Source organism: Mustela putorius, unplaced genomic scaffold (assembly GCF_011764305.1).
Source record: "Mustela putorius furo isolate JIRA1106 unplaced genomic scaffold, ASM1176430v1.1 tig00003845_pilon_pilon_pilon, whole genome shotgun sequence".
In the NCBI taxonomy this organism is placed as follows: domain Eukaryota; kingdom Metazoa; phylum Chordata; class Mammalia; order Carnivora; family Mustelidae; genus Mustela; species Mustela putorius.
The window spans coordinates 63056226-63075827 of record NW_025421998.1 but is presented as its reverse complement, the minus strand read 5'-3'; the positions used below and the strand labels follow the sequence as shown (position 1 = coordinate 63075827).

At 35.3% G+C, this 19602-nt stretch overlaps 1 protein-coding gene across 3 annotated transcripts in view; it reads right to left on the bottom strand.

The window, feature by feature from the left end:
• The window catches only part of BBS9 (Bardet-Biedl syndrome 9), a 447161-nt gene that overhangs the window by 315201 nt on the left and 112358 nt on the right, over positions 1-19602 (bottom strand). For all 3 annotated transcript variants that reach the window (XM_045062860.1, XM_004762629.3, XM_004762628.3), the window contains 2 exons: positions 14560-14743; positions 13763-13892 (listed from right to left, as the gene is read on the bottom strand). In XM_045062860.1, the coding sequence (XP_044918795.1) occupies positions 13763-13892; positions 14560-14743 (314 nt within the window). The remainder of the gene's footprint in view (positions 1-13762; positions 13893-14559; positions 14744-19602) is intronic.

The window sequence follows — 19602 nt, the reverse complement described above, 5'->3', positions numbered from 1 at the left end:
GATGTGTTGTATCACATTGACTGATTTGCGGATGTTGAACCAACCTTGCAGCCCTGGAATAAATCCCACTTGGTCGTGGTGAATAATCCTTTTAATGTACTGTTGAATCCTATTGGCTAGTATTTTGTTGAGTATTTTCGCATCTGTGTTCATCAAGGATATCGGTCTATAGCTCTCTTTTTTGGTGGGATCCTTGTCTGGTTTTGGGATCAAGGTGATGCTGGCCTCATAAAATGAGTTTGGAAGTTTTCCTTCCATTTCTATTTTTTGGAACAGTTTCAGGAGAATAGGAATTATTTCTTCTTTAAATGTTTGGTAGAATTCCCCCGGGAAGCCGTCTGGCCCTGGGCTTTTGTTTGTTTGGAGATTTTTAATGACTGTTTCAATCTCCTTACTGGTTATGGGTCTGTTCAGGCTTTCTATTTCTTCCTGGCTCAGTTGTGGTAGTTTATATGTTTCTAGGAATGCATCCATTTCTTCCAGATTGTTTGCAACAACGTGGATGGAACTAGAGCGTATCATGCTTAGCGAAATAAGTCAAGCAGAGAAAGACAACTATCATATGATCTCCCTGATATGAGGAAGTGGTGATACAACATGGAGGCTTAAGTGGGTAGAAGAAGAATAAATGAAACAAGATGGGATTGGGAGGGAGACAAACCATAAGTGACTCTTAATCTCACAAAACAAACTGAGGGTTGCCGGGGGCAGGGGGTTTGGGAGAAGGGGGTGGGATTATGGACATTGGGGAGGGTATGTGATTTGGTGAGTGCTGTGAAGTGTGTAAACCTGGTGATTCACAGACCTGTACCCCTGGGGATAAAAATATATGTTTATCAAAAATAAAAAATTAAAAAAAATAAATAAATAAAAATTAAAAAAAAAAAAAGATAACAACTGATTCTGATTTTAAGTCATCCAGCTTTAGCCTACACAGTGAGATTTATACATTTACAAACATATTTTTCTATTTGGCAAAAACCCAGATTTGTATGCCAAAGTGAGTTTCAAAATAGCGGCCATACACTGGTTCATAGGCTAAAGAAACTAAGTCCATCCAAAGTTCCAAAGTTCTTAGCAACAGCATACAAACCTAATGTTAAGGGAAAAAAATCATTTTGTTTCTTGTTTTTATTCCCCGGTAAGCAATTTAGGAAACCATAACCTCTTCCCATCAGGAAACAGAGATTTTAAACACACACACACATACACACAAAGACAAACCAAAAAAGCCTCACTCTATCTTTGAAACCAGAATTCTTGAAGTAAGGAGAGATTACATAAAATTGCATGGGTTTCCCAGAGAGATAAAACCAAGTCACCAACCTGATACAAATGATCTCCCAGAACCAGAGAGTCAAGAAGATGTGCTTATTAAAGAGTAAAACCCACTCTAACTAGTGAAAAGCAAAATATTTTCCTGCTGGTTACAACTCTAGTAAACAACTGACTCCCCCACCCCCATGTCCACTATCAAATTAACTCTCATTATCCATTATGGGATAGGGAATCAGATCCAAAACACAAAGGCATTTTTCCATAGAGATTATTTTCTTTGAGATTGAGAACTTCATTTTTAAGAGAAGTTCACAGACTCAATGACAGTATGCCTAGAGAAATTTTTCAGTGGAAATACATGGTAATGAGAAGAATTCTACCATTAAAATATTAAATCTATAAAACAGAAAAATACAAAACCAACTAGCATTCTGAGTGTAACGTCTTATCCTTGGCTATACAGTGTTTTTAAAACCTCTGGCAAGAAAATTAAACATATTTACTATGGAATGAAACAAAGTCAAATAATCTGGTCTGTAATTACTGTTAAACTTTTCATCAGAATGGAGAATGCTGTGTTCTACATTATTACATAAAAAATAAAATGATAATGAAACATGAGACCAAGGAAAGGATTACTAATTTTTATAAGGAGAGTTTTTCCAAGGGTTATAACCCAATGGACAAATAACAACAAAGAAACAGCTTTTTAATTTATTGATAAGATGATTGCAAATCCTTTCCCTGTGAATAAAATTCTTAAAGTAGCAATATTGCAGTTCCTAAAAGTAGTACCAAATCACAGGCAGTATGTCAGCTATGGGATAGTAGCCCCATGGTGATAAGGATATTACAAGCACAGTTCTTGTTCAATCAATATGAAATCTAGAGATCACCTCATTAAAGATCTTGACCTCACACAATGGAAATACATGCATGCAAGTAATGATGACCATCAAAAATAATGCAATTCATTTTACTCTAAAAATGCTTCAATACAAGTGACAAACAAGTGATCCAATTCATGGTTACTAAGGTATTAACAATAAGGGGAAGAAAAAAATAGCAAATATAATCAATTTTGTTCTTTTCTTCCCCACAACTCCTTATGTTAAGTTATAAACTATTATGCTGCATTAGCAGGCCCACCACGCCCCAACTGAAGCCCCCATTTTATGGTAGGGGCTCTCTCACCCTATTTAACATTTGAAGTTAAAAACCCAATTTTAACCGTCTGCCACTTAAGTTACAATGGGTTTCTTTAAAACTTATTTATCACTACTAGTACAGAAAAGAAAATGTTTTTTACTTTCCAAATAGAATGGAAATGTAGAACAAAACAGAAAAAAACAAAATACAAACAAAAAATATGGGAAGAAGATGGACATCTCAGGAAAAGATAATGGTGAAAACACTGAAATTCAATAGTTTAAATACAGTAAAATGAGCTAAATAAACTTAATTTAATTACAATGCCAAAAGCATCAGTTACAACCAAAAACACAGTGTCTAAAAACCACCAAAAGAATATAAATACTACATTACAATAGAGAGATGGGAAAGTTAAGAAAATAATCATATTAATGTCAAAACCCACTATGTCAAATTTCATGAAAGCACACAAATTCTTTCAGTGAACTAGAATTCAGCTATAACAAGCACTGCATGAAGTAAGACCAAGTATTAACTGGGAAGGAGGATAGTGGGGTATCTAATTACTAAAGAAAGTAATATTTTCTGTATAAAATCAAGAGCTCAGCCACCATTCAAGGATCGTATCTTTCTAAAAAGGCTGACATTTTATTTTTAAAATTTTTTCAAAAAAAAAAAAAACAGAACACTACACTACTCAATCTCTCACTTGACAAGAATTTTTTCTGGAAATTAAAAGGTATTTAGAACTGGAAAAAGGCCAATTTCTCCAAAAGAGTCCCTAAATTCAGTACTATTCCAACACAACTACCAAACATAATTTTCTCTGCAACTTAAAAATATGATCCTAAGGGGCATATAAACATAAAACATAAAAATATGATCCTAAGGGTGGCTCAGTGGGTTAAGCCTCTGCCTTCGGCTCAGGTCACGATCCCAGGGTCCTGGGATCAAGCCCCGCATTGGGCTCTCTGCTCAGCGGGGAGCCTGCTTCCCCCTCTCTTTCTTTGCCTGCCTCTTTGCCTACTTGTGATCTCTGTCTATCAAATAAATTATTTTTAAAAAATGATCCTAAGATTCTCCTGAAATATTCACTATTGCAACAGCCTTCAATGCAATCTAATACCTAACTAAAATCACAATGCTGGAACTGAAAAGAGACAAAGACACAGACACAAAAATCATTAGAAAGGGGAAAGAGTGAAGAAGAGAGAGGAAAACAACCCCACAAATTGTAAATCCTGAACCTAAAGGAAATTTAGACTAGTTATCAGGTAGATTAAGCCAAAAAAATACTTTCAGCTCATGCCACACCCCAGCTTCACTTCATAGAGACCTCCTGAACAAAGACAGGAATATGTTTCACTCTTTTTCTCTAATCCCAACCCCTGACTCAATCTTATTCAGAAACCCAGGTTCTACAGAAACAATAAAACTATGCAGATATCTTTTACTACTCAATTCTGACCTATGATGGAAGTGATATAATTTAACCCTACTCACCTGAACCTTTCCCAACTATACCACTGCCCTTGCCTCCTCTATACTATCTATACCTACATCCATACAGCGGTAACAAATTCTATAGAAAACTGTTATGTAAGGGACAGATATCAGTAGTAGCACATTATATGTACTCAGAGACACTATAAACATGTTTCAGAATAAGACATGCTTGTTACAAGTGCATTATGGGAATTATAGCCTGCCACTACTACACTGGGTACTCACTCATACCAAAGGTGCAAGAGGTGGGAGGCATGAGAAGGAGAAAGATTTGCCTCAGTAGACTAAAAAAAATCTCCAATAGTACAGACTAAGAAGAGCAAAACCAATGCCACAAAAGCTTAGACCAATGATTAAGAACACAAAACTCAGACACTCTCCCCCGACAAAAAAAAAAAAAAAAAAAAAAAAAAGGGAAAAAAAAAAAACGGCACAGAGTGAAAATTATGAGAAAGAAGATGGCATATATAAGAAACAGAAAATAAATAGCCACCCAAAAGATACTAGCTTCCCTGAAGAACATCAACCAGATCTGAAAGAATAATCAAAGTGAAACATAAGGAAGCTTTCTTTAGCTGCCAAACAAATGGTTTAAACAGATTACATGCACTATATTCCCAACTAAATTAAGAAAGACAGTATTAGATAAATATATGGCGGCAAACGTGACATTTACAGAAAAAATGAAAAACATTCTATAAGCAATCAGACATAAAAAACTAGTTACTCGTAACAAAAATCAAGTTGGCCATAATTCTCTCCAACAGTAGACATCTCTCCAACGATAAACATTAACTGATAAAGAAATGACTTCTAATCAAAAATGGCACAGCAGAACTCAAAATTCACTAAAAATTCACTAAAAACAGCAGAAAACATGAAAATAACCACCCACCCACCCCCCAAAAAAGGAAAGTTGAACAAGGAAATAACTACAATCACAATTAACAAACTTTGGAGATACCTATGTTCCGCCAAACATATTAAATTGTGGCCCACAATAAAATAGGGTGTCAGGAGCTGGCACATGCTCCTCAGACTTCAAGCAGAATAGAGTGTCAGGTCCAGGCTAGCATAAAATGATCTAAATGCACAGGTGGGATGCAGGACATGCAACATCAGAAAACCACAGTGGAAATAAAAGATGTATTTTTCCATCAGTTAGTTTCCTAACCAATGAAAATAAGAAAACAAGCAGCAGCCACTAATTCTTAGCACCAAGGGCCTGTGGGTGGGGGTCAAGGAGGACTCCTGTTATACCAACCAACCTTTTAAACCCTGAAAACTAAGGGAAATAGGTTCCCAGGGCAAAGGAAAAAATAAACACAGTGAGAAGGTAAAGACTCAGGTGGTCTGAGCTCCTTAGTCTCTCCCTTCATTTCCCACACGATTCTTCAAAAAATTACTATCACCATTTTTAAAATGATTAATAACTGCAGAGTAATTGACAGGGGACCTATGTGTAAAAATTACAAATAAAGTAAAAGAGGTAAAGAAAGAAAAACATGAAGGAAACAGGAACTTAAGCAAAAGGCTGAAAATATCCATACCAAGAGTTTCCTAAGGAAACAAAAGGAGAATCAAATAGTTGGCACTGTATCAATGAATTATCAACATGATTGGTTTTTTTTTAAGATTTTAAGATTTTATTTATTTATTTGACAAAGAGAGATCACAGGTAGGTAGAGAGGCTGGCAGAGAAAGAGAAAGGGAAGCAGGCTCCCTGCTGAGCAGAGAGCCCTATGTGGGACTCAATCCCAGGACTCTGAGATCATGACCTGAGCCGAAGGCAGCGGCTTAACCCACTGAGCCACCCAGGCGCCCCTCAACATGATTTTTTTATTTAAAAAGCTCAAGCAAGGGCACCGTGTGGCTCAGTTGGATCAAGCCCCAGGACCGGCAACCTGCTCAGCAGGGAGTCTGCTTCTCCCTCTGTCCTTCTCCCTGCTCATGCTCTTGCTCTCTCTCTCTCAAATAAATAAATAATATCTTTATTTTTTTAAAGATTTTATTTATTTATTTGTCAGAGTGAGCACAGGCAGACAGAGTGGCAGGCAGAGGCAGACGGAGAAGCAGGCTCCCGCCGAGCAAGGAGCCCAATGTGGGACTCGATTCCAGGACGCCGGGATCATGACCCAAGCCGAAGGCAGCCGCTCAACCAACTGAGCCACCCAGGCATTCCAATAAATAAAATCTTTAAAAAATTATATTAAGAAAACTAAACTACTGGGTATTATATGTAATTGATGAATTATTGAATTCTGCATCTGAAACTAATGATGTACTATAAGTTGGCTAATTGAATTTAAATAAAAAAAAAAAGAAAACTAAACTAGTAGAGCAGAACCAATATTCAAAGCCATAATGGAAGAATATTTTCCTGAAATGAATAAAAACTTGAATCTATCAAATCTCACCTTATCTCAGAACAAACTGACAATAATGTTAATTAATTAATTAATTTTAAAGGCCTTTAAGGATTTAAAAGATAAGTTAGATTTGAGAAGGCAAAAAAAAAGTTAATTCATTCAATAAGAAATTTTACAAATAAATTTATGTCAGCCTCAGACCTTTCCACAGCAACTGTCAACACCAAATGGAATGTCCATTTCTGAAGGAAGCTAGGAAAACCTTCAAGTATAACAGCAATAAACAACTCTCAAGAATGCAAGAAGACTTAGAGGCTTTCCTCAAGACTACTGGATGATTAAATTCAACTAACCAAGACGTAAATCAAGATAACTCATAAGCAATAAAAACAAACTGGTAAACTTTGAGTCCATTTAGATATGGATAGGATGAAAGGACTGTGAAAACTGTGATTACTAAGACTTATGTAAATGTTTTAAACTTTGACAAAATTAATAATAAGATATGATAAAAGAATTTGACAAAAAGAGAGGAAGAAGAAAGCAGTATGCTGCTTTCCTTATCTTCAATAACAGACTTAACAGACACTGCAAAAAACACTGAAATGCAGCTTTAAAAAACTGAAAATAGCTGTTGTAACAAATTACCAACATAAACTTCTCGCTTAAAACAAACAATAAAAAGTTGTGGGGCGCCTGGGTGGCTCAGCTGTTAAGCAACTGCCTTCAGCTCAGGTCATGATCCTTGGGTCCCGGGATCGAGTCCCGCATCCAGATGCCTGCTCAGTGGAAAGCTTGCTTCACCCTCTCCCACTCCCCCTGCTTCTGTTCCCTCTCTTGCAGTGTCTCTCTCTGTAAAATAAATAAAATCCTTAAAAAAAAAAAGTTGAAAATAATTTTTACCTCTTTTCTATTCTTTAGAAGGGTCTTTTAGAAAGTAAAATAAATTGCTGTGAATAAACATTTACATAAAATTCATTTATTCCTTCCATTTCTTCTATTCCTTTTCTCTATTAGAATATAATAAACTCATATTTATAAAACATATTATTCTGGGGGCATCTGTCTGGCTTGATTGGTAGAGCACACAAATCTTGATCAAGCCCCACAATGGCATAGAGCTTACTTAAAAAAAATAATAAAATAATAAAATAAAATGAAAATTAAAACCATATTATTCTGCTTTGGGAATTTTATTCTATGCCTAAATTTGATCTCTATAGACAAAAAAAGCAGATTCATGTTTAACAGGTGCTAACAAATGTTAAGAGAAAACTGATGGCAGAGTTAGTTTTTACTTTTTGTTATCTTACTTGCACTTTTAAATACTGCTTGAGTTTTAAATAATGCAGTTCTATACTTTTTATAGAAATCACAAGATTATTCTTTTCCATAGAAGTTATTTTTTTTTAAGACTTATTTATTTATTTATTTGACAGACAGAGATCACAACAAGAAGGCAGAGAGGCTGGCAGAGAGGGGAGGAAGCAGGATCCCCGTGGAGCAGAGAGCCCGATGTGGGCCTCGATCCCAGGACTCTGGGATCATGACCTGAGCCGAAGGCAGAGACTTTAACCCACTTAACCACCCAGGTGCCCCTCCACAAAAGTTATTTTTTAAAAAATAAAGAAGCAACATCAATAAAGTCTAAGGAGAAAATGTGACAATACATTTTTATCATAAAATATTAACACCCTATACAAGAGCATTAAATTGACCTATTAAGAGATTAAGTGAAATGACTGTTAAAAAATTATAATTTGTGTTATAAAAAGAGTCACAACATTTAATAGATGAGGAAAAATAACAAAAATTAGTATAGATTCAGATAAAAAGTGAATACAAATTTTAAAACATTCTCAAGAAAAGGACTAGTAGATTTTAACAATAATAATTTATAGTTAATACCTTATGTAACAATACCTTATGTTACCATAGCAAAGAGCAAATGTTAACAAAGTCTGTGTGGGTATTGGGGGTGATATGTGTGAGAATAAGCTCCTGTGTACATGGGTACATGCCTGTGTGCAGAGGTGGAACAGGGAGTGGGAAAACAGGAAAGGAGAAAGAAACAGTATATTAAACCCTTTGCCTATCACAAGGGGAAAGATTCCTTTCATTTTCAGATTACAGCAAAATGAACAAGTAAACACTAATCAAAATTTAAAAAGAGATATATATGTGTATGTACCATCTAATACATGAGAGATCCAAGGACAGAGAATACCCAACTCACACAGAGTTGAAAAGCAAAGGAAATACGGAAAGTACAGAGTACTTTCAATACAAATATATAGATTATAACAATTGTAAATGGGTCAATTAAAGGGAAATGATCTTCAAAATGGGTTTAAAAATCCAATCAAATTTTCTTTTTACAAGAGATGCATCCAAAATAAAATTACAGATTAAAGAAATCACAGACAGGGGCGCCTGGGTGACTCAGTGGGTTAAAGCCTCTGTCTTCGGCTCAGGTCATGGTCTCAGGGTCCTGGGATCGAGCCCCGTTTTGGGTTCTCTGCTCAGCAGCGAGCCTGCTTCCCCCTCTCTCTCTGCCTGCCTTTCTGCCTACTTGTGATCTCTGTCTGTCAAATAAATAAATAAAATCTTAAAAAAAAAAAAAAGAAAGAAAGAAAGCACAGACAACAGCAAACTGTATTCAAAGCAAATAAAACAAACAAACAAAAAAGCAAACAAGGAAATATTAAGTGAGAACACAAAAAGGCAAATTTTGTATTGATAAATCTTTTAAAACCACCAAAAATGTAAAATATCATACACATAAGCTGAATATATAGAACTAGACTATATAAACCAAAATGCTAAGCTAGTCAACAAAAAAATGACAAAAAAAAAAAAAATGAGAGATTAACATTCCACTCCTGAACTACAACAGATTAATAGAGGAAAATACCAAAAAGAATGCAGAAGTTCTAAAGTCATAACTTATGCTCTACCTTAATTCCAGAAATATTTACAAATTTTATATGTACCATTAAGCCACAAAGGAAATCCTTACACACACAACATAGGAAAAAGTATATATTGAGGTCCACGTTCCCTTTCTATACACACACACACAAGAAAGAAAAATTAACAGCAAAAGTTAAACTTAAAAAAAAATTAACAGCAAAAGTTAAACTTAAAAATGAAATTTGAAAACTCTCCTAATAAATTTATCTTCAAAGAAATAATAGCCTTCCATCTATGACTCTCGATTGTTTCATATTTTTAAAAAGGTATTTCAACTGAAAGATCTTCGAAGATCTTTTTAGCCATTCCTCCCCCCTGACATGCACAGATCACAATGATTTTTGCATATTTACTAAGCATATACAATATATTCAGCTTTCTGGCTGATTATTCAGTATAACATGCAAACGTAGGAAGGGTCCCTAACATTAAAGGAACATATGATTGAGTTGAGGAGTTAGGAAAATCAAACAGCAATCACCAACATAAGAGAAATACAAAAATTCAGAGAAAGGGAAACCAGAGGAGAAAGAGAAAGCTTATTTACGTGACTTGAATTAGGACTGGAAGATAAAAGAAATTGGAAAATCCAGAGAAGAATGGGGAAAACATTCTGGTCAAGAACACTACATCAATTAAGGTTAAAAATTGAAACTGTTAAATATTGACAGTTTCAGTAAGTTACTATAGTAAATAGAGCCTAGGAAGAAAAACAATGAAGTACCAGACCAATTGTTTAACCTAAAAAAACAAACTGCAATAAGATTTTAAAGCACAAAGGCTGTGGTTGCCAGCTGAAGTTTGGAAAAGTTTTTATCACTCTGAACATCCATTCAGACTTCCACTTTGAGGTATATTTCATATCTCTAGAGAGAATAACATTACTGATAAATGATTATCTTTGTTTGCCATTTGGGAAACTGACCACAACAGTTTAAGACACTGGCCAGGCTTGCACAGCTACTTCATGCAATTAGAAGAAAACAATAGTAGCTGAGAATTTAAAGAACATTATCACATTCATGCTCTTTTTATTCTATAAACTACAAACTATACACTTATTTCACATTCCCATAGTTTAACACAAAAAATTAAAATAAACTAAAAAAAAATAATCTCTGTAATCAAAAATGCCGTTTACCCTGAAAAAAAAGAAAGGAACACAGACAGATTTAGAATTGGTTTATAATAAACAAGGTAGAGGACTTGTACTGCCAAATAAATGGGAGTGGGAGGAAATAAAGCATCTTAGTTTCTGAGCAAAATGCTGTTATTAAGTATAATTGCATCAACTTGATCCAAATCCAGTATTTCTTATTCATTGAATAGAAACATATTCAAATAGCAGCAATTTCCTCTACAAATAAACACATTCATCCAAGGAAGTTAAACCAAAAAAGTTTAACTCTAAAGGTAATAAAAAGCAGAAGCAAGGGGCGCCTGGGTAGCTCAGTGGGTTAAAGCCTCTGCTTTCGGCTCAGGTCATGATCCCAGGGTCCTGGGATGGAGCCCCACATCGGGCTCTCTGCTCCACGGAGAGCCTGCTTCCTCCTCTCTCTCTGCCTGCCTCTCTTGCCTACTTGTAATCTCTGTCAAATAAATAAATAAAATCTTTAAGAAAAAAAAAAGGCAGAAGCAAAATTATTTCACTGCTTCTAATTTCAAATGATAACTTCTAAACATAAATACACTATAGGTAACTCAATAATAATCACTTTTGAAATTCTAATACAAACTACAATGAAATTCTTTTAGTCAAACTCTATACTTTTACATACTAAAGTACATAAAAATAAGAAAATTTTTCCAATGAATAATTAAAAGTTACTGCTATATATTAATTGTGTAAATCATTAACGGCAATATTTACATTTAACTGTTTATAATTATGATGTTGAAAAAACTATGAGAAGAAATAGGAAGTTTCACTTACAAATGCCTAAGTTTAGAGGTAACAGACTACTTCTGAATATAAGTATCTTGATGCACCCTGCATGGAAATTTGGTTTTTTACTCCTAACAATTTCAGTTATTTCTGGACCCTTAACTCATAAGATGCATCTGAACTGAAACCATACATTATCCATAAATATCTGCTCAGAAACTACATCTTTGAGCTTCCCTGAGTACAGTGACTCCTGAAATAGGTATGTCCCATGTAAGTAATATATGGTTAAATAAGTATTTCAATTGAGTGGCCTCAGTAAGATCTTTCTATCCATTACTCTCCTCTGCCCCACATACACACAAAAACTACAATGACTTTTTTAGTATTTAAACTTGAGGGTCATGTGGACTATAAGCCAAGATGGGCCGCATATCCACCAGTGTGGATCTGTCTTCTTGCACCTGAGCTGTCACTTGGGAGGCCAAAGAGAACAGCTCTTGGATGGATATATGGACTGCTGCAAGAATTACTCTCCCAGAAGAGAAATACTTGACATTGCCCACCTGGTGAGATGTTTTCTCTGTTGTAAACCCTTCTAAGTAAATCTGATTTAAAATGTCTGGTGAATGTAATTGTTTGGTTGAACTTAAAAGACTATCTGGTGGCTGTTGTAAAAGTCAATCTCAAAATTTTGTATTTTTCTTCAGATATAGAAAGAATAACTACAATTTGTGTTAAATGCATAGCAATTACATGATGGCATTTTCTCGAAAAACATGAGAAAGCAACTTATTTTTAAAATATTCAATGTTTTCAAAATGGTGTTTCCATTTTTATAATATTCAGGCTTCAGATTAATCATTAATGCAAATATGAATACCCTTCATTGAGCTTCAACAATATATACATCTAATCTCTTAACTTGGGGGAATTAGTCATACTGATCAGATACTATAGTTACCACTGAAGAATTCTACACATGGTTTTTAAATTTCAATAAAATCAGGGTGCCTGGGTGGCTCAGTTGGTTAAGTGGCTGCCTTTAGTTCAGGTCATGATTCCAGGGTCCTGGGACAGAGCCCCACATTGGGCTCCCTGCTCAGCAGACAGCCTGCTTCTCCCTCTCCCCCTGCCTGCTTGCTCTTCTTACTTGTACTCTCTATCTCTGTGTCAAATAAATAAAACCCTAAATAAATAAATTTCAATAAAATTTTATAAATAAGCAAAACTGACTAGATCTAGGGAATCTATAAAGCTTTATAAGTTGTGTTTCTAAGGGGCTCTGGCCACTCAGTCAGTGGAGTGTGCTGACAACTGGTTTCAGGGTTCTGAGTTCAAGCCCCACTTTGAGTGTAGTGATTATTTAAAAATAAATTCTTTTTTTTTTTTAAAGATTCTATTTATTTATTTGACAGAGAGAGATCACAAGTAGGCAGAGAAGCAGGCAGAGAGAAGAGAGAGGAAAGCAGGCTCCCTGTTGAGCAGAGAGCCCGATGTGGGACTCGATCCCAGGACCCTGAGATCATGACCCGAGCCGAAGGCAGCTGCTTAACCCACTGAGCCACCCAGGCGCCCCTAAAATTAAATTCTTTAAAAAAGAAAGAAAGAAAGTTGAGCTTCTACATATTTACTGGGATCTTCAATTCCTAAACATAATCTGAGATGCTAAAGGTTTGTCAGGATCTTGCCATCTATACTGACAACCTAGAAAAATTACAGTTATGTCTCATTTCTCTTGTTTTGGATAATTAAGGTATGGGTTTAATCTTGGTTTTAAAGGAAAATTGACCCTTTTTAAAATCTGAACTGTCTTAAATACATAATCATTAGCAATTCTGCACCACCGAATACAATAAGGTCTGAAACAAGTTTTTTTTTTTTTTTAAAGATTTTATTTATTTACTTGACAGAGAGAGATCACAAGCAGGCAGAGAGGCAGGCAGAGAGAGAAGGAAAGCAGGCTCCCTGCCGAGCAGAGAGCCCGATGCGGAACTCGATACCAGAACCCTGAGATCATGACCCGAGCCGAAGGCAGTGGCCTAGCCCACTAAGCCATCCAGGTGCCCTTTTCTTTTTTTTTCTTTTTTTTTTTTGAAACAAGTTTTGATGTGTAATAGTCTCAAGTCTAACAATAAGTGATCTCTAAATGGAACCCATCAAATGCTTGAAAAAATCCTTTCCTATTTTAAAGAAAATAATCTACCAGGTAAGCCATTTTCTTTAAATCTTTGATTTACAAAGGACATTTCACTAGAAATACTAAATAAAAATGATTGAGGGGATTAAGGAATATACTTATCATGATGAGCACTGAGTGACGTACAGAACTATTGAATCATTATACTGTACACCTGAAACTAATATAACACCATATTTTAATTATCTGGGAATTAAAATAAAATAAAAATGATTGATGGAGCCTACGTAAGGCCTTTTTATATCCTTTTCCAATAAAAGTTATATTTTAAATTATTTCCACTGTTGACATTCACACTACATTGTCACTTGTTATTCCTAGTAAAATCACTTGTTTTTGTTTCATAAAACTTCAACAGAATTCCTAGACTAAGAACCTAAAAAAAGTTAAATCACTTACTGTACACAGCCCACTCTTACTGCTACAGGAATGTGGGGAAGCTGAGTGGCCCACTTCAGTGTCACATCCTGATAAATATGCAACATGTTATTATGGTTTCCAATCAAAGTATTTATTGTTCCTTCAGAAACTGTACATTCAATATAGAAAAGAGGATAATAAGAAAACAGTTATTTGCAATAGTATATCACTTTTAAGGAATTTATGATACAAACTAATTCTAACATCTTGATGTAAAAGCATAAAGTAATAAGGTATTTATTTTATTTTAAGTAATAAAATAGTATTTTTCAACTTCAAGCACAAATATCAAAAACTAAAAATTTTAATTTTACAGCCTTGGGAACTATAAGTAGATAGTAGCCAACATTTTTGCATTTCATCAACAAAGCATAAATTTCATTAATGTTTAACACAGTTAGCTAATGGTTTTTACTGGGCACTGGCTACAGATAAGTCATTCCAATAGGCATTACTATGCTCCTTTCTGCTTATAAAAGAGTTTGGTGTTCTTTTGCAAACATCTTGAACTGCCCTATTTTGGAAAGCATAAATGTATACCTGAGGCCAATTCCCTAAGACATTCTGTGCAAAGTAAAATGACTGACAAAACCAAATGTGTGCTTTATATCAAACTTGTATTCGAACTTTAAAAGTTAAAATTTTCATTACATGTTCTGTAAAAAACTATTTTCCTAGATGTTTAAAATATATGTGTGTGAATATATGGCTTTCCCTGATGTATATAACGTAGCCTTGACATATGGAAAAGATAAAAGAAAATTCCTTCTACACACCTGAGCAATATGGGAGAAAACAACTTGGGCTACAATCAAGTTTCTTCATGAATCGAATCTGTCCATTATCCTTAAGGCAAAAAAAGTTTCTTTCACCAAGAACAAAAACAGAAGATGCCGACTGATTAAAAGAGACAATACATATATCAAGTGCTTGCTCTCCAATGTTTAGAGTCCAATCCACCTACAAAGGAAAACTTAAAATCAATTTAGTTGCTAAAAACAAGTAATTTCAGCTACTTTCACATCAATACAATTAAGAAACTGTTTTACAACAAAGCAAACATAAAATTGGCTAGTCTTCATTCACTTCTTTTTTGTGTGTGATGGCCAGATTTCTGATATTTTACACTCTAGTAGGTTTTGTCCATCTTTTACCAGATGATATAAGCTCTTCAGTGCTTCAAAATTACTCATGCATTTACAGAATAGAGCAGGAAAAATAAAATACTCATATAAACTTAAACAAGGAGGTATAAGACTATACAATAAAATTATAAAACATTGAAAAACTGGAAAACACTAATAAATGGAAAGATATGCTATGTACATCACTTAGAATGATTACTAGTATTAAAATAACCATACGACCCAAAGTGATCTACAGTTTCAAATCTCTATCAAAATTCCAAGGGCATTTTTCACAGAAATATACCAAAAATCCTAAGATTTATACAGAACCACAAGACTCCAAATAGCCAAAGAAATCTTGAGCAATAAGAACAAAGCTGGAAGCATCAAATCACATGATTTTAAAATACACCACAAAGCTATACTTAGTAAGCACACTGGTGGCACTTAAAAACAAAAACAAAAATAAACAAACAAACAAAAACCCTAGACCAAAGGAACAGAAAAGAGCTGAGAAATAAATGCATCCACAGTCAACTGACCTTCAACAAAGGTATCAAGAATGTAAAATAAAGACAGTCTCTTTAATAAATGGTGATTAGAAAACTCGATATCCACATACAGAGGAGTGAAATTGGACCCCTATCTCATGCCATATCCAAAAATCAACTCAAAATGGGCTGAAGACATATAAGACCTGAATCTGTAAAACTACTAGAAAAACAAATAAGGAAAAGATTTTTGTCTTTCGTTTGGGCAATGATTTTTCAGATATAACCTCAAAAGCACTGGCAACAACAGTAAAAATAGACAAAAAGGGTTGCATCAAACTAAGAAGTCCCTGCACAGCAAAGGAAACAACAGAGTAAAGAAATAATCTGTGGAATGGGAGAAAATACTTGCAAACCACCTATAAGAGGTTAATATTTAAAAATACATAAGGAACTAGACAACTCAACAGCAAGAAAATAGCCTGATTTAAAAATAAGCAAAAAAACTGAGCAATTGCTTCTCCAAAGATATACAAATGGCCAACAGGTATACGAAAAATGCGCAACATCACTAAATCATCAAGGAAATGCAAATCAAAACCACAATGAGATATCACCTCATACCTCTTGGAATGGTTATTATTAAAAAGACAAGAGATAACAAGTATTGGCAAGGATGTAGAAAAAAGAGAATACTTGTGCACTGTTGGTAGGAATGCAAATTGGTACAGCTACTATGGAAAATGGCAGGGAGGGTTCTCAAAAAATTAAAAATAGAATGTCCATATGATCCAGCAATTGTACTTCTGGGCATATATTCAAAGGAAATGAAAACAGGATATTGAGAAGATATCTACATTCCCATGGTCTCTGCAGCATTATATGAATAGCCAAGACACAGAATCAACCAAAATGTCCACTGATGGATAAATGTATAAAGAACATTGAAATATTATACATAAAATATACACTATATAATGTGTATAATTTAATGGAATATTACTTGGCCTTTAAAAAGAAGGAAATCCTGCCATTTGTGACAACATGAATGTGTGGGCATTATGCTAAGTGAAAAAAGCCAGGCACAGAAAAACACTGCATGATCTCACTTTTATGTGGAATCTAAAAAAGGTCAACTTATATAAGCAGAAAGTGGAATGGTGGTTGCCAGGGTCTGGGGGAAGAGGGAAATGAGAAGATCCTGGCCAATGGGTAGAAAATTTCAGTTCCATAAAATGAATAAAATCTGGACACTTAATGTACAGTCTGGTGACTATAGTTATAATACTGTACTGTATCGTACATATACTTGAAATTCATTAAGATAAGTCTTAAATGTTAACATAAAAAAAGGTAACTATGAGAGGTGATAGATGTGTTAATTAGCTTACCTGTGGTAATGATTTCATTATATATATATATATATATATATATATATTCCAAAAGATATAGTTTAAATTTATAAATTTGTATTTATCAATTATACCTTAAAAAACCTGGAGCGGGGGAAAAGGCAGGCAGAGAATTGGGTAAGAGAATGCCCTATGCAAAGTGAGCCACCTATACAAAGATCCTACGACAGAAAAGGAAGGACCATGACTTGCTCAAAAAATATGTATATACACCTAAAGAGGTTATCTGCCTCACTGAAAAATTTCCCTAAGAAAAATTTCCATATTGTGTTTACTTCATAAATCAAATTCAATAATCAGTAAAACCTAACCAATGCAGTTGTAACTATAACATTTTAATATAAAGACAATTTTAAAATATATCGATATGTATATACAGAGTAGTCATTAAGCTGTCCCAGTAATACAGATAGGATCCTCTATACCTCAAGAGCTACTCCAGGGTAATTCCGTATCTCTGGAACATGGCCAGTGTTTAAGAAATGCTTCTTAAAATAATGAAGGAATGAATGTAATGAATATGCTTTCTAGAATTCAGTCCCCAATCAATTAATATTTTTAAATTTTAAAAAAAGCAGAAAAGAGGAATAACATTGGCTGACATATACTGTATATGGCAGTCACAGTGAGATGGCTATACAAAAGCATCTGGACAAAGAGGGAGTAAGACTGCCATCAAAGTTAGGCTATAAACAACAAATAATGGATCAAAGAAGAGGGACGAAAACTCACATTAAAGATACAAATTTCTGGGGAGGTGAACCATGAGAGACTATGGACTCTGAAAAACGATCTGAGGGTTTTGAAGGGGTGGGGATGGGAGTTCGGGGTACTAAGTGGTAGGTATTATAGAGGGCACGGATTGCATGGAGCACTGGGTGTGGTGCAAAAATAATGAATACTGTTATGCTGAAAATAAATAAAAAATTTAAAAAAAAGATACAAATTTCTGGCCATCAAGATATGACTTAGATATTTATCCACTTCAGGTATTAAAATATCTGAAAAAGGTATGAAATCCAAATGGGACCGGACCGAAGAACAAATAATATCAGTGTGTGTATAAAAACAACCTGAAGGAGGAAGACAACATAGGTGGATGACCAGATTATCTTATCTGAATCAGGATTCAACACTAAGAAACTATTCAGTTACCATTAAGTTCAAGTGTAGCTTTACCTACATGAAAACATTCCACTGTACACAAACCATAAATGTCATCCCATGAGTCACATTTCTCCTTACATCTTAATAGGCCAGCATTCTAGCATTAAATATCCCTGTTAGCGTACCTGGTGTCTCAGTTGGTTAAGTTTCCGACTCTTGATTTCGGCTCAGGTCATGATCCCAGGGTCATGAGATCAAGCCCCATATCAGGCTCCATGCTGGGACTGGAGCCTGCTTAATATCCTCTCTCTCCCCACTCCTACTGCCCCTACCCCCCTTCTCTCCCTCTCCCAAGAAAAGAAAAGAAAGAAAGAAAAAAAATCACTGTCTATAACTTAGGCAGATACACTTCATTCAGAATGGATAGGCAAACCAAGTTTCTGAGGCTACAGGCTGAGATCCAGCCAATAAACACTTTCAATTCACTAGGTACTTAGTGCCATTCTCTGTAACTTCCCCTTAGGGAAATATATCACATTCTAAATTAATGAGTCTCAAAAAAAAAAAAAAACACAGAAGTTTACTGAGAATAATTATTTAAAAACTCTCCTACTTCCAGCCAGAACAGAGTAATAGGAAAAAGACTACAATCCCACCTGAAACAATACAACATGGACAAAACATATGAAACACCAGTTTGCAAGGCACTGAATATCAGACAACAAAAGACAGTAATCCCCTGAAAACAAAACAAATGAGGTGAGTGGTATGACTGCTCTATCCGTGAGACAGTTTTCAGGCCATGGCACCAGGAGGAGGAACCAAGCAAGGTCCAGCAAATTCCCCGAATTGAGGAAATGAACACTGGGAGTTCAGTGAAACCAAAGCAGCTGACTTCACAAGACAGCATGCCAAAAGCAGGAGAGTAGCACAGGGACAGAACTTTGACAGCTATAAAGAATCCTCTCGGGGCACCTGGGTGGCTCAGTGGGTTAAAGCCTCTGCTTTCAGCTCAGGTCATGATCCCAGAGTCCTGGGATCGAGCCCCACATCGGGCTCTCTGCTCAGCAGGGAGCCTGCTTCCCTGCCTGCTTCTCTGCCTCTCTGCCTGCCTCTCTCCCTACTCGTGATCTCTTTCTGTCAAATAAATAAAATCTTTAAAAAAACAACAACAAAAAAAAAAAAAACAAAAAAGAATCCTCTCAAATATTCATCTGAGCACTTATCACCACATTCATGTAAGGAAACTACCCAAAGCCAGGGAAAGAACCACCCCAAAGGATTAGAAGTAACACCACCTAGCACTCATACCGCCTGGAATACTGCCTGTGCCTGCCAGCCACATGGGAACAACTCATGATTCAAAGGAAGCTAAGCAGAGCACTCAGAAGGGTGTTGTCTCAGGAATGCAGAGTAAGCTGCCTCAGGATGAGTGCTGCTCTGGTCCTAACTAACAACCCAAAAGGATCAAACTGTCCAAGTACCATTACTGCATCCCAGGCCTAAGCTCAAGAACAGTTACAGGAATACAAAAAATGTCTGGCACCCAAAAGTAAAATGACTATATCTGGCATCTAATAAAATATCCATAGACATGTAGAAAAAATAAGAACATATGATTCACAAAGAGATAAATCAACTGAAAATGACTCAAAAGTGATGCAAGTGTTTGAATTAGAAAA